General features: G+C 25.4%; 1 protein-coding gene across 8 annotated transcripts in view; it reads right to left on the bottom strand.

Annotated features, from left to right (window-relative positions):
• The window catches only part of shot (dystonin-like protein short stop), a 161,014-nt gene that overhangs the window by 77,739 nt on the left and 60,590 nt on the right, over window positions 1–22,685 (bottom strand). For all 8 annotated transcript variants that reach the window (XM_067287921.1, XM_067287923.1, XM_067287920.1 and 5 more), the window contains 17 exons: window positions 19,728–19,894; window positions 18,584–18,699; window positions 17,921–18,024; window positions 12,669–12,788; window positions 11,574–11,669; window positions 10,990–11,120; window positions 9,188–9,281; window positions 8,933–9,096; window positions 4,944–5,148; window positions 4,730–4,858; window positions 3,893–3,970; window positions 3,659–3,820; window positions 2,215–2,319; window positions 2,028–2,123; window positions 1,162–1,431; window positions 906–968; window positions 708–799 (listed from right to left, as the gene is read on the bottom strand). In XM_067287921.1, coding sequence (XP_067144022.1) covers window positions 708–799; window positions 906–968; window positions 1,162–1,431; window positions 2,028–2,123; window positions 2,215–2,319; window positions 3,659–3,820; window positions 3,893–3,970; window positions 4,730–4,858; window positions 4,944–5,148; window positions 8,933–9,096; window positions 9,188–9,281; window positions 10,990–11,120; window positions 11,574–11,669; window positions 12,669–12,788; window positions 17,921–18,024; window positions 18,584–18,699; window positions 19,728–19,894 — 2,192 coding nt within the window. The remainder of the gene's footprint in view (window positions 1–707; window positions 800–905; window positions 969–1,161; window positions 1,432–2,027; window positions 2,124–2,214; window positions 2,320–3,658; window positions 3,821–3,892; window positions 3,971–4,729; window positions 4,859–4,943; window positions 5,149–8,932; window positions 9,097–9,187; window positions 9,282–10,989; window positions 11,121–11,573; window positions 11,670–12,668; window positions 12,789–17,920; window positions 18,025–18,583; window positions 18,700–19,727; window positions 19,895–22,685) is intronic.

Below are 22,685 nucleotides of genomic sequence, written 5' to 3'. Positions count from 1 at the left end.
CTAACCTATTCTAATAAATTACCCCTATTCTAATAATTTGGTTGGCAATAATTATGGTAATTTATTAGAATAGGTTAGGTTAGGTTAGGTTAGGTTAGAATGTGCGTCCCCACCGTTTCAGAGACATGGCCGAGCCGCCATGTTCACTACCATAGGTAACATTAACCGAAAAATATTTCTTGTATTTTAAATTTGTTACTATATTTAAAGTATAACACTATATTTCCTTAATTGTAAGATAGGCTATGAGTGTAAAATAAAATTGCAAATTTTTTAATAAAGGGAAAACTTAACACAATAAATATTATCAAGTTTTGTTAGCAAAGTATAAAAAAAAAAATACAAATTCTATGAAATAGGTAATGTTTGTAGCATTTCTATGTTCTTATGCATATACAATAACTATTCACTTTAATGCTGTATAATATTGTCATCTAGAAGGCATAAAAAGAAGTTTAAATCATCTGCTTGATATTAGCCATGCTCATTTGAACTGATGTGACCATTGAATAGCATAGTAGAAAGTATACAAAATGCACCACGCGGTAACTTGAGATAACTGTTGTTTTGAATTGATCGTAAGACACCATTGATTCTAAGATGCAGCAATATTTCAGACAAGTAAAAATGGGTAAAAAAAAAAAGTACATCTTAAAACTGATTAAATATGAAAAGTAAACTTAAAAATTACATAAAATATTTCTCACCTTTCAGCTAAATCAAGAGCTTCTTGATTGGGAGGTGGAATAACAAAGCAAACACTTGGTACCATTCCTTCTGCTCCACTAGAATTATTTATCTAAAGAATCAGAAAAATATGTAAATACATATAATATATTATTTGTATATAATAAAATAAATTCTAAATTTACTATATATTTTTTTATTGTTTAAAATCTCATTACCTTCCATTTTATCTTCTGAGAATTATCATGAAGCCAACATAGTTCATCTTTTGTAATAACCATCTAAAAAATTTTTAATGATTTAAATATCAATAAATATTTTAGTTTGTTACTTTATATATACCATTATAATATTAAAATATAAATTCAAAAATTTTTATAACATTATTAAATTATTTAATAAAACATTATTACTAATTACTAGTCATTTTAAAGATTAAAGATTTAATTTGTTAACAATTTAAGCGATATTTACATTTAGCTGTTTATATGTGCATATAGCTGTAATACGCAATGGCCTGGGAAGAGGATATCTGCGTTGCTTCAGTGGGACAATATGTTTACTTTGTTCTATTAGAGCAGAGACAACATCTCCATAACGTGAAATATTGTTTCTCAATTCATGCATTTCTTTTATCAGCCTTTCACCTTCATCAATATTGAATATTTGTTTACTAAATGTTGTTTTCAATTTATCTTCTATTTGATTTAACCACTGTTCACATTCTTTTGCTTCTCTGAAAAACTGAAATGTAAACCAAAATTTATATTGTTTTCAAGTAACTTATGCCAGATAGTACAGTTATAACAGAATGTAATAGCCTAGAGCTAAACAAATGTCAATTCTGACAAATGAAACTAAAAGATATAAGACAGTTTTATGGTGCAACATGACTTCCACTGTATTTTATAAATAAATTACAGTAAAACTCCAATTATCCAAATTAATTGTGACCTGAAGCCATCAGGATATGCAGAATATCTGGATAATTGTATTTTTGCTCAGAATAGTCGTTATTTTTTCCCAAACACCACGTTATGTACGTGTGTACATAATTATGTGGAAATAAAGTATTAAATGTAAAAACGTACCTCCAAATGAATATATTTTAATTTCTGCATTTAAAAAAAAATCAATTTTCATGCGTACACAATACATACACACACACATATAAGATTTACAAAATTGATTAATTAAGATTAATGTGTCCTGTAAATAGAGTTATAATTTTAAAAATTACCCAAATGTATGAATAAAATATATAATTTAAATTTTTGTATATTAAATGATATGAAATAAATGATTTTTAATCTGAATAAATGTCAATAAACTTTCTTTACCTGATGATAGTTTGAAGCATGGTCTAAATGAACTTCAAGACAACGAATTAGTTGCAAAAGCCATGACCACTGTGTTTGCATAGCTGCTAAGTAAGCCTATATTTACAGTAAATAAATACGTCAAATTTCAAGAAATTTTTTGTACTTTCTAAATAGTAGCAACCACACATCAAAATTTGATACTTACCTCAATGCACTTTGTAGCAGGATGATGCTGGAGAATTAAACTCTCACCTCTATCTTGTACTGAATTAAATTGTATTTCTCTCCTCTCCATATCACTAGTTAGTAACTAAATTAAACACAAGTAACAGAAACAACACTCGAATGCATAAAACAAATAAATAACAAACAAAATACTGAAGCATATAAAACAAATAAAACATTGCATTCTATTCAAAAAACATAACAATAAAACAAAGCTGTACATTAAAAGAAATGGAAATTTACAGAATTAAAAGATAGTTCTCTAATATAATATTTTGAAGATACAGACATGAAGTATGACGAAGAAAAATATTGCCCTTATAGCAAAATTTTGACAATTAAATTCTTAAAACAATAAATTCAAAATTAATACATACAATAAAATAAGAATCTTTTTCAAAAACTATTTATATATATATATATATTTCAAGAAATTTAAAAGTTCTGAATAATTAACATAATGAATCAATACAAAAGATTTTTTATAAATTTACATAATTAAGAAAACAATTTGAAAATACGGGTACTCCTCACTTTACGACTGAGTTCTGTTCCGACGACTACGTCATTAAGTGAATTGGTCGATAAGCAGGGAGCTTGCGCCAGAAATATAGGATCGTTGTAAAATTACACAAATTATGCAACAAACTTCAAATTTATTCATAAAAAGACCATTATAGTACGCTATTAGCCTATTATAGTACTACAAGACAATTATAGTACGCGCAAGCCTATTATAGTACGCTTAGTGCGCATGTCACCATTCGCCACTGATTGACACTCAAGCTGAGAAAGGGGCTTCCCCGGATTGCAGGTCAAAACTCGATTGGTCGTAAGTGCGAGTGGTCGTTAAGCAGACAGGTCGTAAAGTGAGGAGTACCTGTATATGAAATATGTTTAAATATACATATTTTACAATCTCAGTGTGCTAACTTCTCTATGATCTCAGTGTGCAGAAATTATATTTTGTTCTTTTTACTAGTTTAATGCAGAAGTAGGAAAAACATTAAATTAATTAGAATATAAGATTCTTTCAAACTGATATCTGTAGCACTACACTCATTTGCTCTAGCTTCTAAAACAATAATTATATCAATTCTATAACAATTAAACTATATTCATTTTATAGCTTATAGTTTATAGAACATTATATTACTGTATAATTTGTAGGATATTTGTGTACCAAAATATCCTTAATTATTTAACATATAAATCTTAGAACATAACACATGTGTTTGATTAATCTTCTGTATATTTATGTTAACTTTTTAAAAACCATTTCTAAGAATTAACTTTATGTTGTATGATAAAGAAATATTCAAGAATTTCATCATTTTCAAATTTGCTATTTTTCTTCATTATACCACAAGTGTGCATCTTCTGATACTTATATTCAAAATATTCAAAGTTTAATGGTTTCATACCTTATGATATTGTTCAACCTCAACAAGATTTAAGTTTTTAGAACTCCAATCTCTTGAAACTTCAGTTTCTTCTTTTTCATTCATCCAAATTAACTCATTTGTTGCCGATTGAATAAAATCTACTAACGTCTCCAAATCACTAAGACGTTTATTAGACATGACCTAATATAAAAAAAATATATTTAATTTTGTAAATAAGTTAACTTAGAAAAATAATTCAATAATTAAACTTACTAAAAGCTCAGAATATCCTTTTTCTAATCTACCCAATAATCTGCAATATAGTTCATATTCTTCTCCTTTAAAATGATTCTGAAATATTAAACATATATTCAGTCATAACAAAAATAAAATATTCCAATTCTTAACTCTTAAAATTAATGTGCTTTTCATTTAAAATTGGTAAAAAAAGAAAAGTATATGCTTTTGCGTGTAATTATTTCATAATTTATTAATAAACTTTTATAATTAAAATATTGAAAATTAACAAGTAAGACTATAACAATATTATATTCATTTCATCAAGAATTTAAAATGTATGCAAGTAGATCACTTCATTTTTAGATTCATTAATTTTAAGAATTTATTACAACATTGATAAAATTCTAAGTGAATAAATCTTTTATATAACTAGCATTTTACACAAAATTTTAATTATATCTTATTTAAAAAAGAAAAAATAAATAAAGTTACATTATGATAAACAGAATTTTATAAGATATCATTAATAAAAAAAAATATTGTTATTGTTGTTAAGGGAGTAGAGCCTAATCAATGGTCGTGGCCAAATAAAGGAAGAGAGAAGAGAATGAGGGTGAAAAAGAGGAGAAAGAATTCCAGTAGGGGTAGTGGGCAGATAGAGTGAATAGTAAAAAGAAACAGGTTTACAAGGGATAATATTTATAATGAAATAAGTCTGTTTTTCTTTTAATTTGTGAAAACAGTAACAAAAAACTATTTTAATTTAAATTAAAATATTAAAAAATATTACTGAAATATTTATGAATTAAACTAAATTTTAATTATACATATTAAATATGAATTATCGCTATTCCAAAACTGTAATGTTACCTTTTGAGAGACACACTTATCAATATTTTTTTGGAATTGGTCAATTGTTCTATGGTCAATTTGATGTTGTTCTAAAAATGTTTGGACACTTGGCAAATCGTTTCCATAATCTGCTTCCTCTAAACCTTTCTATAAACAAAATGAAATTTTAATAATTTTCTCAAGAATTTGAATAACATCAAAAATTTATTTAAAAATTTTCACCAATACTCACCAATTTATTATTTACCCAATCAATACATTCTTGAAGAAACTGGAATGATTTATTTGTTTCAACAAGTCTTTGTTCTGTTACTATGTGACGTTGTTTTGTGACCTTGCGCTCTTCAGTTACAAAAGATCGAGTAGCAAGAACATTTAGAAGGCGAGATTGAAAATTCAATTGAATGTTAACCCAGCGTTCATGGATTATTTGTACTCTATCAAAATAAATAATTTATTACTTTTATATTCTATAAATAATATTTAAAATAGTCTGATTCACATATAATTATTTATAGCTTATTATAAAATTTAGTTTGAAAGAGCAATTTTCAATAAACTAAAATTGAATGAGGTAAAGATGGATGGATGAAGGAGGTAAGAAGAAATGTAAACAGTATTAGAAAGATTAAGCAGGCAGTGATATGTGTTATAAGAATGGAGAGAATGGGTGATTGCATTATATGTAAGGTTTACTTTGAGAAATTTAAGTTAAACAATCATAAGAGATATGTACATAAGAATAAGGTAAGCTAAGCCAACGAAATTCACATCTAAATGCTAATTCCAGCAGTAAATGAACAAGTAACTTTAATGCTCAAATGTTTTCAGCTGTCTTTCAGAGGCCCTCATCAGGAAAAATGCACGAAACAGAAAAAACAGCTTTATCTTTTGAAAAGTTTTAGCTTTTGAACATAGCTGTGTTCTTTTTTAAACATTTAACTGATGTTCAATACAAAGATCGTTACGTATTACAACATATGAATAAATTATTTTTTAAATAAAGCTATAAATAAATTCATTAGTAATATAATATATGGTGTTGTAAAAGTTAGCCCAATGTTTTAACACATAAATGATGTTCGATAAGGAAAATTGTTTCCTTTACAATGCCTAAAGCTAAATGCCTAATTACACATCAAAAATTATCGTTATGCTTTGTGGTATTGTAAATAATACAGTAGAAAGTCGAAAATCGGCACCTTGGTAATCGGAATCGCCCGATAATCGGCACGATTTTCAGTCGGACTGTGTCATGCTGAATCGAACGTTTTTGATACTAAATTTACTTCTAAAGTATAATTTTCATGTTTTATATTCTTCAATATATTTATTTTGTTTGTACAAAATGCAGAAATAATTTTTAACGATACGATAGCCTCGATTATTATTATAAAAATTTTCGTTAGGCTTAAAATCGACGAAAATTCAACGCGAAGCGACACGCAATGGAGAAAAATTCAACAGGAAGCGACACGCAACGAAGAAAAATTTGAACATCGGACAGGTTAATATATTTTTTCGTACATAGACCGTAATCAAAACAAATCCCTAATCTGAACAACCCCAGTCCCCAATTGATGCCGATTTTCAACTCTCTACTGTACTTCCACACTTGTGGAACTGGAATATAGTCAGAGTTAATGCAACCTCCCTTCATGCCAGCTACATAAATTTCAAGAGCCTCCAACGAACGTAAGTCGTGTTGGTCAAAAGCCCTGTGTAAAAGAGTAGCTTCATCCCAACAAGAAGAATCCCCGTGTTCAGTAGCATACTGGGTTAGTGCAGTATTATACTTCCACTTGGACACATCATATTTGTGGTCCCGTATTCTAGCCTCTAGTGATCTGTACATGGATCCGATGTATGTTATATGTCTTTTGAAATGTTCATCTTGCAATGAAATGCGGTACACTCCTAGTGCTTTCTTGTCATCAGACTTGTCATTTGCATTAGATAAAAGCAAAAAATGTTTCATTTTCTCTTATAAGTTAAGCGCAAGTTTAAATCCTTAGCAATTCTATTATAAATTTGTTGGAGGAACAACCCGATTGTGCATCGGTTAAATGTTTAAAAAATTAGAACACCACTATGTTCAAAAGCTAAAACTTTTCAAAAGATAGAGCTGTTTTTTCTGTTTTGTGCATTTTTCCTGACGAGGGCCTCTGAAAGACAGCCGAAAACATTTGAGCATTAAAGTTACTTGTTCATTTACTGTTGGAATTAGCATTTAGGTGTGAATTTTGTTGGTTTAGTATATAGTTCCAGTTTATGTGTGCCAGTTTTTGTCTGATAAGGTAAACACAAGTCTAGCACAAGGCATATAACAAGATTAATATGGTATGGAATAAGATAAGGAATAGTTTACAAGGTTGATATGTTAATAAATTTGAGAATGGCTGAGCAGACATGTATTTATATGTTAAGTATGGGAACAATGTTGTAAAATAAGAATAATACTGATATGATATTAGAGATTTGAAGAGTGGTAATTAAGAAGAGGAAGGAAGAAATGATGAGTGTGTTAAGGCATCCTTAGGATAAGCTTAGAATCAGCGTCAGTGCTACCATACAAGCAAACTGGGCATTTGACCAAAACAGCAAATTTTCATAAATTTATACAAAATTTTCAGGCATATTTAGTTTTTAATGTTTTTTATTTTTATTTATATTATATGGCACTAGTTGAATATTGATTGACAGAGCAAAGTAAGCACTTTAAATTGGTATGAATTTCAAAACAAAATTTTTTTCTTTTTTGTAGGAGGATAAGAGGCATCAAATGCATGTCTTGCCCCACGTGGCATAAACTCTAGCACCAACTCTGCTTGGAATGAAGAAAAGATGAGAGTTAGGAAAGGTAGTGTCGTGGTCAAAATCGCAAGACTGGCGATTCCCGCCTTTTTGTGTTGTAACGTATTCTGTAAATTTCAAATTGATAGACGTTGGAGAGCGACTGTTAGAATGACGGTTAGAATAACAGCCGTTGGGTTTGAATTAAAGAGCTACTATTGGTCAACGATATCGTACGTTGAGCCAGTGAGCCGAAGACTTCGTAGCGCTGATTGGCGGACGGCCATGCCCTCTGACCAGTATCAAAGGAGCAACTTTCGGCAGGAAAGAGGTTCCCTTTCGAAAGCTGAAGACAAAGGTTCCTGTTTGAATCCCGAAAAGTGTGGACTCAGGTTGGACTGTAACGTACTTGCTGTTGTATAGGACCCAAGAGTTCTACGATTGATACGTTTATAAACGGAAGTCGTAAGGTGCTCTTCTGACGAACTTGTGACGGAATTATTGTCGGTTGTAACTTTTATTTGGTGTCATCGAGTGTTACTGTGTATTTATTTTCTGTATCTTTGTTTTGTCAATATAAACGTTTGAGAATTGTCAATCCGATTTGGTTTTTGAACATTACTGGTAGTAACAATGCAATAGAAATAATGTTAATACACTGATATGTTATTTGTTGGAGAATTGAGAGTTACTGCGTTATGAAGAATTTGAAAAAAAAAGGTTTGAAATAATGTGATAATTAATTGATCTTTCATTTTAATTGATTGAAAAGTTTGAATTCTGTGTTACAATGGAAAAAGAAAAAATTATTTTGAAGGTTTAAAATGTTTGAAAGAACTGAATTTTGAAAATTTGTATTTGTAGTCATGTGTTGTATTATTCTGCTGAAAATGGGAGAAATGTTTCCCAAAGAATTTCAGATGATTTTGTGATTCCTTGAACAAGATTTTGGTGATGATGTGTGCTAATTACAGAAAGTTTCTGTTAAATTATATGAAAAGAAAAGTATAAATATTAAAGCAAAAAAATAATGTTTGTTTATGAGTATTCATGTTTAGTCTACTGATCTATTACAGATCAAAATTTCTACCCAGTGCATAAATTTATATGAATAATTTGATGCCCCTACAATATTTGCTAAAAATTCTGAACATTTTGTACATTATATACAGATTAGAGTTTAAAAATTTTTCTAAAAGGCAGTTCACTTTTCTTACATCCTCTTTTCATCCCTCCTAATGATATGTACGTCAAGAACCACTATACTAAAGCTTTGAAGTCTTGTTTTTTATATCAATATCTTAAATTATACCTTAATCTGATTTTTTAGCTTTGATGTCTAATTTTCATTTTCATTCATTATGATAATGTAAAATCTATAGTAATTTCATTTTCAACAACTATTTTCTTACAAAATCTTAAAATTACCTTCTTTGTAATTCAGGAGCTTGATGATATTTTCCATCTTTTAAAGTTTGTACATCTCTAAACATGGACTTAATATTATCTTCAATATGTTTTAAATTTGATTCTATTTGATCACAGTTATGCTTTGAATCCATTGGATGAAGTCTTTGAATGCGTTTCTCTTCCTGTAAAAATTTTATATTTAAAAAATTAATTGATTTAAGTTTTGTAAAATAAAATAAAATTCACTTAAAAAATTCATTTTGAAAAACTTACTTCTGCTATTTTTTTTTCTACGTCATCTAATTTGTTATCACATTGTTTGGCTTCTCTATGCACTTTCTCAGCTAATCTTTGCAATTTTTCTAATCTACATAAATATAAAAATATTTTAGATTGACTGACCAAAAACAAAATTATACCTCACAAATTAAATAATTCGGAAAACAAAACGTATAACTAAATTATAATAAAGAAATTTTATTTTTAACTGAAATATTCCTTTAAAAGCAAATTTTTAAATATAAATTTAAAATTGCTAAAATAAAAAAAAAAGAATTTATTTTTAAGCAACAATATTAAAATAAACAGATGTATAAGACCCACATAAACTAGACAAAATTATTTTTCTTATCAGTTCATCTTTTATTAGCAAATATATCATTAAAGTATTAACAGTCCTATTATGAAAAATTTATTTATTATTAAAATGCTTATATTTTCAAACTGTAATAAATTCTAATTTTAGCAATATGCATTAAGTTACTGCTCAAAATACACTATATTTTAGAAGAATACAAAGTTTTCGTAGAACAATAGAAATATTTCATTTATATATATATTATATAAAGAAAAAGATACAATTTTACCTAAATTTCTCTTCATATAATGAAAGATATAAGAGAGCTCTACATTGTATTTTGTAATCTGTTAAATACATCTATTGAAAAAGTATTTTTCTGCAATATGTATTCAGAGAGAGTGAAAAACAGAAGAGAAAAATCATTTTGAATATAAAAAATATTTTAAAAGCAAGCATTTATTTTGTTATGTTTATCTTCTTGATTAACAATCAGTTAAAGTTAATAATAATTCAAATCATTTATTAATTCTGTAGACTGTAATAGAAAATATGAAAGCTAAAATCTAAGGGGAAAAGGGTACAACCAAGTACATTTGGTTTAGGTTCAGCTAATAAACCTCTAACAATACATTTTAAGGTTGTGACCTACCATCAACTATATAAAAAAAATTTATAATATGCTCTTTTAATGTATATTAAAATTTTGCTTAATTTTTAAATTTCACTTACATATGACCCACTTGTAGATAAAAACTAATTTAGGGTATTCTAGGTAATTCTTACCACTTTTAGAGTAATTCTGAAAAACTTTTCTTACATAATAGCAGTCTGATTGTACAATCCAATCACTTTGACACCATATTGTTTTTATAAGTTTTTAAAATAGTCTTTTTTGGCACTTTGTGAATATAGTGCTGATTTTGTCCTATCTCTAAAAGCATGCAGTTATATATATGGAAATATGGTACATGTAGTAATACATTATCTAAATGTAACTGCAATGGCAATTTTAATAAAATTTAGTTACAGAGATGATTAAAAGTGGGCTCCAGGAGTAATTTATAAGACAAGGTCTGTTGTGATTTACTGTATCTTCAAAACATAAACATGTTTTTTTAGAAAACATTAATTTACTGAATTCTTACAACTAGTTTTTATTTTTCCCATTTTTGAGTCTTTGTATCTGATAGGCATTAAGAGGGTCTTTTTAATCACATCCACTGTGTGTTCGGCCAAGCCACAACGGAGCAGCCAAACAGTGAGAGATAGGATCTGACATATCCAGGACAGATTGTCCACAAAAAATTCCTGAGTTTGTTTACCAAGATTAAATCCTGGATCCCCAGTGGTAAACTGATGCGTTAACCACCTCAGCCATCTGGCCATTGATTCTTTTAATTAAAGATATGAAAAAAAAATCAAATCTACAATTGTTTTACCATTTTATAACTATTATTTATCATTATATATAACTTTATTTTATATATATATCTACCTGTTTATTTCAATATGAATTGCTTGGTCCCTTTCTTGAAGTGCAAGCATTAATCTATTCCATTGTCTTTCTATAGTATCATACTGTAATTCCACTTCTATATCCACAGCACCACTTTCACGAAATAATTTCTAGTTAAAAATTATAAAATTGACATTAATAATGAAATAAATGGATTTTACATGATAATTAATTAATTAAATATCAATATTTTGAGTTGATTTATTTATATATTTTGCACCTAGCATTTTATAAATATATGGCTTTCCATCTATAAGATACTTGCTAAAAAATTTTCCAATGAATATGTTTTGAGTAAAATAATTTGTAAAAAAAATCATTTTTAATCTTAATTTATTTTTTATAAATTAAGATTAATGCTATGTTTTGAATTTTTCATTTTGAATACTCAATATATACAGAATGGTTCATTCTGATATTTACTTATAAAACTCTTTTCATGTTTTAATGTGTTTCTTCATTAAACTAAAACTTCCATATGATAATTCTTACAAATAAAATATTTTATTACAGTGATTTAGATTGTTGTTACAAAAATTATTTCAATATAAAGTATATTTTACCTGTAATTCCCTGTTCATATGTGATAACCTTTGTTTATCTTGTAATCTGGGAGGAACATCTTCTACACGGAATCTATTACATTCTGATAACAATGCCTACATTAAAAAACACTTCAAATTATTATTTTATTCAAAATATTTAATAAAAATAAATTATTTACAGAATGTAACAGAAAAATGATTTATGCATTTGTTTGAAACATATCTAAAAATTTGAAAGATTTAAAACAATCTTTCTTTTAACAGTTAAAATTCATATTAATAAATAAATTATTAACATAAACATTGATAAATAAAAAATATAACCATAAAAAGCATTAAATAAATTTTTATTTTATTTTCACATTTGCTTTTCTATTTCTCGTTATGGAATGTTTTTGAAATTTTTAATATTATATAATAATTAATTGTTATATGTTGTAATATGTTGTTATATGTTGTAAATAATGTTACATTATGAATTGATATCTTTAATATTAATTGATTAACTACTTAAATAATTAATAATGAACAATCTAGATAATATTTACTAGAATATTATCAGAAACTTTACATAACAGAAGACTTATTCAAGACTTAATAACATATTTTCTGTTTATTTATAGTTAGATTTTGTGAACTACTTTCAATAAGTTTTATTTTTCTTCGTTAAATACAATATTAGTCAATTGAAACTATTACTTGTAATTGAATATATGTTTACAAAATTCAACTAAAATTAATTAATTATTCTTGTAATACTTTGGACTTTAATCAACGTTAAGTTTGGAATCTCTAAATATTTTTTAACACTTCTTCTGAAGGATTCTTATATTTACTGAAAATAAGATTATTTTTTACATGTTCATTACGTTTTATGATAAAATTTTTGTTTTCTGAAACTAAATTAATAAACTATAAATTAAAATAAGTTTAATAATATAAATTTATATTAATATATAATTAATATAAATTTATTCATTATTTATTAATTAATTATTTATTAATATATTAATAACTATAAATTAAAATAAGTTTAATAATATAAATTTATATTAACAGAAATTAATTTAAATTTACATTACAATTCATCTAATATCAAATATTCAAACTTACTTTGACTTCCACTAAATTATTCGGAAAATTACGATCTTGAAGAATGCTAATTGATTCCCTCATCCACAAATATAGACTGCTGGATAATTCTTTATATTCTTCCACTCTACGCAATTTTTCCTAAAAATAGATTTTAAACTATTAATATATTATATAAAAATATATTATAATTTATTACAATTATTATAACACTAAGATCAGCTAAATATGTTCATAAAAATGATAAATGAATTTCACTTTAATAAATTTTACTAAATACATAATAATAGTATAATTTCGATTTCTATTTAGAGTTCTTAATGAAAGCTACTTAAAATATTACATTTTAAATTCTTAAATATTTTATTTATATTTCTTGAATATTAATGAATCATCTTGAATAAAACTTTTGTGCATTTAAGAAAGATGATGAGAAAGTAACAAACACTAAAATTGTATTCATGAGAAATACATAATAGAACATTTTTCTCTGCATTAAAATTTAATACAAATAATTTATTTTTATTTTAATAAAATAATTCTTTTTCATAATTTTGAAAGTTTTGTTTAAAAGTTTTTATAATACTCTGTGGAAGATTGTATGCAATTGACTTAAGAGAATGAAGCATGTTTTATTTTAAACTTATAGCATGTTCACAAAGAAACTGTGTGACAAATATTTTGAAATTGCATTAGAGTGTTTTCTTTGGAATATCCTGGAAGTGTTTGATGACTTTTGTTAAAGATGTATCTTTCTGGTTCTTCTTTCAAGACTTTTTGTCTTCATTTATTGTATATAAAGTTTGTTGATATTTGTGGATCTAATTTACTCTAGTAGAGAAAGTTTGTAGTTGTGTTCTATCCATGAAGAACTGTTGAGAGAATGGTTAAATATTTTATCTAAGCTTAGTGAAATTATGACTGAAATATGAGAAGAATGTGTTGAATATACTATCAATTATTTTTTCAAGTTTATATATACTGCAAATCAATTTTTATTTACTTCTTTTCTTCATTTATTGTGGATAATTTGAATTAAACCCGAGTTTCTTCAAAGTGATAACGTATACAAGAAACATACTTTTTTGATTTGTTGTTTTAAATAAACTGTAGTTAAATAAATATAAATAGTTCATTATTAATTCTAACTTGCTATCAATAATAGTTTTTATTCCATTCATATCAGATAATATATAATTTTAAAATAAACAACATATGATTTTTCTCCAAAATTAAAATGTTATTCATAAATTTATTTCTATAGCTTTTTTCAAACTAAGAATTAAGACATATTCAATATACAGTAGAGAGTCGTATATCCGAACCCCGGTTATCCGAACTGTCGGTTATCCGAACGCTTTCCAGTCGGACTGTGTCATGCCGAATCGAGCTTTTTTGATACTAGATTAACTTCTAAAGTATAATTTTTTTGTTTTTATATTTTTCAATATATTTATTTTGTTTGTACAAAATAAAGAAATAATTCTTAACGATACAATAGCCTCGATTATTATTATAAAAATTTTCGTTAAGCTTAAAATCGACGAAAATTCAACACGAAGCGACACGCAATGGAGAAAAATTCAAAACGAAGCAACACGCAACAGGGAAAAATTTTAACATTGAACAGGTTAATATATTTTTTCGTACATAATCGGTTATCTGAACAACCCCAATCCCCAATTGATTCGGATAAACGACTCTCTACTGTATTTGGAAACTAACCACAGTATATCCAGTGGCGTAATAGCAATGAACAAATAAATATTCATTGGATATTTAACATTTCACATAAATGTTGCAAGTTAAGATGTCTAAATAATGAATTATTTGGAATTATTTATGGATACAATTTAATTATTACATCAACATCTTGCTAATATCTTTCAAGTTTTTTAACATTGAAAATATGTCAATAAACTGACGACATCTAAATTTCTTCACGTTTCATTTTCATATTTACAAAATGCTATTTTTCTTACAAATATTTAAGCAATTTATACATTTCTTTAAATTTAATTTAGGTAGAATTAAGCATTATTAGTTCAATAATATCTGAATTATTTCATGTTTTGAGAAAAATAAAATATATTTATTAATATATTTGGTCTACATGTAATTGTTATCATATATAAATAGTTTATTACCTAATATATAATCCACATTGAAAAACTGTAGCATAAATATATATAAAATTAAAGTATATTTGATAAAAATATATTATAATGTAAGACATCAAAGCCAAAGCACATTATCTTCTATCTATATTAATGTTTAAATCAAAAACAGTATAAAGAAAGTATTTATAATTAAAATAAATGTTTACATCCTAAGTACACAATATTGTTAAATTTACCATATATGTAGTCAATTGAAATGATATATTAATTGAATTAAGTAATACTGTTTTGATTTCTAAAGATTTTTCCAATTACACTTTTTAACTTGTTCAGCATGAGAACAATTTAATATGTTGATACATCAGTTTTTGATGCTTTATAGAGTCATAACATTTTTCTGTAGAAAGTAAATATTTTTTCCTTTAGATGTGTGAGTCGGTGATGATCAATACCACCTGATAAGTGCCTACATATGTATTTAGATATTTAATTTAAATTTTAACTGTGCAGTAATGATTGGATAAATGTATAGTTTGATTTAAATATTAGAGAAAAAGACCAGATTTTTTTGCAATTTCTTTTGTTTTAACTATTAAATTAATTTAAGAACAAACTAAATTCATGTTTTTTTATATATCTTGTTTACGAAATAATAAATATTTTACTGCGATAAATGTAGTTGTATCAAATATGATTACATTATTACTCAATATAATTTAATTTATATATAAAAATGTATTTTTTAAATAGACACCTACAATTGCCATAAATAATCGGGCTGTATTTAGATATAATTTATTTGTAATTCATAATTATTACTTCCAATATATAACCCGATTATTTATGGCAATTGTTAGGTGTCTATTTACTATGCATCGGGTTCTGGTTGATATTTATTTATATTTGTATTTTTTAAATCTTCAAAAATTCACGACATTAATAATAAAAATATTTGACTTTTTAAGAAAAAAGAAGTGATATTAAAAACAGTGCACTAAGAATGATTGCAGTAAACAGCCATATAAATCAGGATTAAATGGAATGTATTGTGATGCATGTCACTTACAGGAAAACTGCAATATGACCTCCAATGCATCACGCTAAGCTGAACATGTTAACATTAAAACAAATTTTTCACAGCAAAAATTCTGTTTATCATTAATTTTTTGTCATGTTTAGATTATAACAGAAGAATACTATAGTATTCTGAACGTTTTGTTTAAATAGCAGGTATTTTTATTTCATTTAAATTGATGAAAATAAATGAATGCTTTTCATACACAAATTAATTAACTATATTTCATCATATTTCAAAAATTCAACATATGTTTAAAATAAAAATTTAAATTTCGATCTAACAATTTTTAATTTAAAATTTTCCTAATCAGGTTGTTATTACTATTATTTTTGGTTATTAATGGAATCAGAATACAGCCTGAGTTCCAATTTCTTATTAATTAAGTAACCAAAAAAACAATATTTCTTTTTAATGGTTTTGTTGTGTTGATAACAATTACTTTACTATCAATTACAGCAATAAAAAATTTTATTTTTAACTATATCTCTGGAGATATCACTCAATATCTCTAGTTTCAACTAAATAAAAACCAAGTTTAGACAGTCCAAAACTTGTGCAAATTAAAGACATTTTTAATCTGCACAAATGATCATTGTAATTTTGTAAATAAAAATAATCTCATTAAATAAATGTTAAGTTAAAAACTGTGAAATTTAAAAATTTATTTTCTGAATTACAATGAACTATTAATTAATTTCTGCATGACTAAATTTCACTGGGCTTCTATGTAAATGAGATAAATATATCTGCAATTTTTATATAAAATATTCTGTATAAAGTTAGCTACATAAAGTTATTTTTTTTTATAAATATAAGAAATTAAATAATATTTATTTAAAAAATTTTTTAAATATTGAAAAATAATAATAAACAATAGTAAGATCTTTTTAACTTAATAAACAATAGTAGAACTATATTAATTGCTATAAAAATAAGTACTGTAAATAATGATATCAAAACTTCAAACTAAACAACAACTTTTATTAGATTAACACTAAAATATGATACATTTATTTTACTCCAGATATCACCAAAACTGAAATAATGAAGTAACTGTAATATTTTCAAACTCTCATTTCTTGTTTAAGGAGAAAATTTAAATAATCCCTTATCGTAACTTTGCATTACTAAAATACCATTCTTTTAAAGAATTTAATATTAAAGGTATTTAATAATAATCTAGTAATAGTCTCTTTAATCCGAAAAATTGACGGTAGACTATCTCACAGCTTAACAGGTTCAAACTCCTTTATTGCCTGTTAAGATGTGAGACAGTCTACCGTCAATTTTTCGGATTAAAGAGACTATTACTAGATCAACATATAATACAGCTACCATAGAAAATATAATAAGTATTTAATAATAGTTTAAAAAATCAAATCTAACTGACAATTTCTAATCCTCCATCTCTTTGCATCACCAAGTTTCAACACAATGGAAAGTTCATAAATAAAATTTATTCCTTTTATTGTTTATACTTATAACTAAATACATCTAAACATTATTTTACTTCAAAATGATAAAATTAATTACAAACGATTCTCTTCAACAATGTTATTTTTAAGTATTTTCAATTAAATTTTAATAAGTAAATAAGAAGCGAATTAAATTTTTCTCCCTTATGTTGTTAACATTTGGGTTAATGTAACCCTTGGTGCCAAGATGGCAGCTCGTCTCTGATTCCAGCAAGGAAACAGTGGGACGCACGTTCTAACTTAACCTAACCTATTCTAATAATTCGGTTGCTAATAACTATGGTAATTTATTAGAACAGGTTAGGTTAGGTTAGAACGTGCGTCCCACTGTTTCTTTGCTGGAATCAGAGAAGAGCCGCCATCTTGGCACCAAGGGTTACATTAACCAAAATTTGTTATATTAATTATATCCATCTATTCTAAGATAAATTGGAAAGCATGTTATCTTTAAAATACTTCAAAATAAAAGGTTTAAATATTATCTAATGGATAGAGAGAGGTGTTCAAATATTATTAATTATAAGATTGATCTTTATATAATGTGAATTTTCTAAATATTAAAATTAATAATAAATTTGAAAATTATGTAAAAATTCTTACATCATCAGCAAAAGGATGATATGCTGGTGGTTCTGGAAAGACATCATACAAGGAAGATATGTAAGTGATGAGAGATTTTTCATCGGGTTCAGGTGTATCGACATCTAAAAATAAATTATATTATTGTTTTTAAAACTATTAATTTGTAATGAATTATTTAAAATTCTGTTTGTATATTTCTAGTTTCATAAGTGCAAAAAATAAAAAGTCAAATAAAAAAATTGATAGAATAAAAATTAATAATAAAATTTAATTTACCATATGAATTTGTATTCATGTGATAAATTTTTAAAAAATTACATATAAATTATAATATATAAAAATAACATAAAAAAATTAAAATAATAATTAATCAAATTTATAAATGAAACTTTTAAATAAATAGATCATTTATAAATATTTTTTTAATTGAAAAAAAAAATTATTTTGATTGGAAGTTTTTATATTTTTACATGAAGCAGAAGAAAAAGTGTTTAATTTGTCACACTATGTGAACACAGAGACAATTATTTCCTCCAAACAGGTCTGGGTGTGGAATAAAGAATGCAAGGCAACCATTTCAATTGTATCAATATGTACAAAAGATAGAGTCTGTGATTTAAACTATTTTAAATTAAATGACTGATTATTAAAAATTTAAACTAAGATAATTATAATACAAACCTTCTGGATCAAGTAGCCTAGTAACACCAAATTCTTTTTCAGCGATGTAAAATGAAGTTTCTAAATTTTCTCTAGCTGTCCTGTTTCTTAAAGATCTAAAATCTATCAGGTCAGGCCTGAAATAATTAATTTTAAATATATTTCAAACATATGTACTAAAAGTATTTAAAGTTAACAGTTATAAAATTTTAAAATATTTGATATTAAGAAAGAACTACATTCAAAGTAGAACATGAAGTTAATGTTTAGATTTAGTAACACTTGATAACAAATTATACATTCCATTTTGGAAAACTGAAGCTAAAAAAGAACAAAAATGTTTCTAAATAAAAAACAATTTGATTTCCTGAACTAAGGAATAACATTATCGTTATTAAAATGGTGCCAAATTCACTCAACATTCGTAAATAAAATTATTTATTTTATTTATTAATGTTCTTATAAATTATGTAATGTGGATAGTTTAAATTATTTTTAATAAATAAATTATAATGAAATTCTGAAAACAATTGAATTAACCCTATTTCCAAATTTGTTTTGAAATAAAAAAATTATTTTGACTACAAAATCAATATCCTATCAGTAGTGGGTAGAGCTGGCCCTTGAGCTAGATCCGCCCTACTGACATTTTTAATTCCACCCACGTCAAAAATATCAGGATTAAAACAAGAAAAGAAATTTTCTAGAATTACATGTTTTGTATGAATATATAAGTTCAAAATATATCAAGTTTATTTTAGTTGTGATTAGCTAAAAAAATTATGAAAGATAAATATTTTTAAACCACAGTATTACTACTTAAATCTTTGAAATGCAGTATATTTGAACCACATTTTAATTCCTTTTATTTTTTATTTTGATTTGCAAATGCAAAATATTTTACTTTCCTAAATAATAATTATATATCTTTTAATTTATTTGATAAATAATTATTCTTTATTGATAAATATTATTTAAGAAATAAGATGAGAAACTGAACAATCATTGTAATTTCAATAATTTAATATTTTATTTTGAAGCTTATAATTGATCTATTAATTAAAAAAAAAACATTCCTGATCTGTCAAAAATCAATTAATCAACATATTTTAAGTTAAATTAATTCTAAAACAATATTTAAATTAAATCTCTATAAAAACAATACCTATTTCTATGTATTATGGCATTAAAAGCTAAACCATCTCTCCAACTACTAGTGAAATCTGTAACTTTTACACCAGGGTATCTGTCTGTAGTACGTTGAGCCCAGCGAAGAAGAGCTTCACGTGCGGAAAGATTATCATCTGTATGGCCTGTGATAATATCAGAAATCTAAAAAATAATAAACAAAATAATCATATTATTTTTCTTATTAAATTAGTGAATCAATTATATTAGAATTTTTTACAATTCTGAATAATTTGTAATAGTATATTTTATAAATTTGATTAATTCAAAATTCTGTCTTTGCTTTATTCAAAATGGGGTGTATAAATTGTTTCTATAAAGATCAGTGAACTCATTCTATAATGAATTGAATTTGAACCCTATCATTACATATAATTTTGATATAGATCAAAGAAAATATAATTCTGATAGAAATAGCATCAAAATAAATATTAATTTCTTACTTGCTAATTATTAATGTTTATGAAAAATTTGAATAAATAATTTCTAATGACATTTGTTATGTAGATGAATAAGAAATAAATAAATATTTCATTGTTTTGACAGCAAGATCATTACAATTAAATACTGTTTTGATAATAAGATGTGAAATATTTATGAGGTATAAAGTCCAAGTTTTGATCTAACTCTTAAGACCTTTTCAAATTTATAACCCTAAGTTAAATCATATTTTCAAATGTTTATTTACAATAATAAAATTTAAAATATGTTTAAATTTGTTAAAATTCATTTACATATATTACTGAAATTTATTCTATAAGCTAATAACATGTAATTTTGTTTTTATATATTTTTATTTTAAAAAGTTTATTCAATTTTAATTGTAATTCTGAATATTTTTGTATACGAAATACAAATACTTCAAAATTTTGAACCAAAATGCAATTTGTGTGTACTTGTTAGTAAGAATAATATAAGAATAAATTTCACAAATTTAGCTGTTAACTATGAATAGGTAAGGCAGTTTATATAACCAACAATTAATGAATCAGATATCTATCAATTTGTTCAAGTATAATAACTAAATAAATGTAAAGATACCTGACACAACATCATAACACTATTTTTAGGAAGACTGTGAAGGAAGGAATATATTCAGTATTTGTATTCAATATTCAGACATGTCTTGTTACATACATACAGTACATACATATATATATATGCAGCAGAGTTGGACTGGACAGAGAATCAGGCCAAGGGAAAAGATAAAATATAGGCACATAGCCATTAAAAACATTATAATTTTAAAATGTTTATATTTATTACACTATGCTACAATACATAAATATAAAATTAATATATCAATTAAAACATGTTGCATTAACATGTGTTAATAAATTACTGCTATTGCTCATTTCATCCATAATTGCTTTATTTTTTTTCTGATGACAAGTATAAATAAGGAATAATAATAATAATAATAATGAATTCCAAAAAATTTAGTGCTGTGTTTTATTCTTATTATATTATTATCTTATACTAATTTTTTAAACAATGGTCTATTGGCCCTCTGAAGATGACTGTTCACCGTGGAAAGCCTAGTACCCCGATGGGCAGTCAAGCCTTGTATAAATGTTATGGCTAAAGTCTATGAATCAGATAAAGCAAGTAACAATCTATTAATTTTGAACTTTATCTGTATAAGCAAATTTTATCCAAATCACAGGAAGGTAAAGCTGATTTATCCAAAAATGGATGTATGAAGCAAGAACAAAACTTAAAATTCAAGATTTATCTGGATAATATGGAGTCTAACAGCTAAATATAGATGCTACATTTTTATGGGTGTAAGCATTTTGTTTTTAAGTTATTAAGTGGATAGTGGGAACAGGGCAATATTACCAGGTCTGGCAATTCATTATAGATTTCAAGCCAATTGATGACATGGCAATGATTTTTCCAATCTGGTAATTTTTTCATGCTTATGATAAACTTATTAAAAAAAAACACTTGTAAACTCCAAGACTACATTATATCATATTAATAAATACAATTGAAAACACAAAATTCTTTTTAACACACACAGGAATACGTAAAATTATGCTGAACATTATTTTTTATTTAAAGCTAAGTGTTGCAAAAAACAAAAAAATTGAAAGCTTAACCAGAAAACCTTTTATTTATTACTTTGATCAACTCATAATATCTGCCATTTAAGATCTATAAACACAGTTTTCTGTAAATCAAAGTACTTCTTATTGTTCCTTCATTACTTTAAAACTGAATTTGACAATATTTCAGTGAAATAACTGGCAATATTTATTTTTGCTCATATTTTTTTTTAAATGCAATACAGAAATAATAAATTCTAGTTTATTTAAAAAGCAAAAAATCTTCTTCTTTATTCATCTAACCTTCATTGGAAAGATTGCAGATTATCTATGCTGTGAATTATTTCTTTAGGAAAGGAACATTAATCCACATCAATGCTTGCCTTGTCAGACCATCTTTATTTCATGAATGTCATACTGTATATACATTTTGGGAACTTTCTCTCCTCAGTATGGCACTTCCTGAGATACATTATTTTTATATTTTTAAATACAATGTTGTAATTTATCATTTTTGCATCAACTAAAACCCTATGCTATTCAGGGGGAGAAATTAAAAATAAACACAAGTTTGGCAGGAAGAGAGTAGAGTGAGAAATTTAGTCACCTCAATAATTCCAAAACAACAGATCCAAATATGTAATTCCTTTAATTTTACAATCTGGAAGAAAGAATAAATAAATTTTTAAACAAATTTATCACCACTTTAAAGGAATTTACTGCAGAGATGTCTTGTTGATAAAAAAACAAAGGAAAATGTAAGTAAAATCTAAACCTTGTTATATAAATTACAAAACTATTTAAAAAATGAGAAAAATAATGTATCTAGGAAGAGCCATACTGTGAAGGAAAGAAAGTTTCCAAAACATATTTATTTATGGAAT

Source organism: Centruroides vittatus, unplaced genomic scaffold, assembly GCF_030686945.1.
Source record: "Centruroides vittatus isolate TY-2023 unplaced genomic scaffold, ASM3068694v2 scaffold_752, whole genome shotgun sequence".
Lineage (NCBI taxonomy): Eukaryota > Metazoa > Arthropoda > Arachnida > Scorpiones > Buthidae > Centruroides > Centruroides vittatus.
Note: the sequence above shows the minus strand (reverse complement) of the source record. Positions and strands in the feature narration are given on the sequence as shown.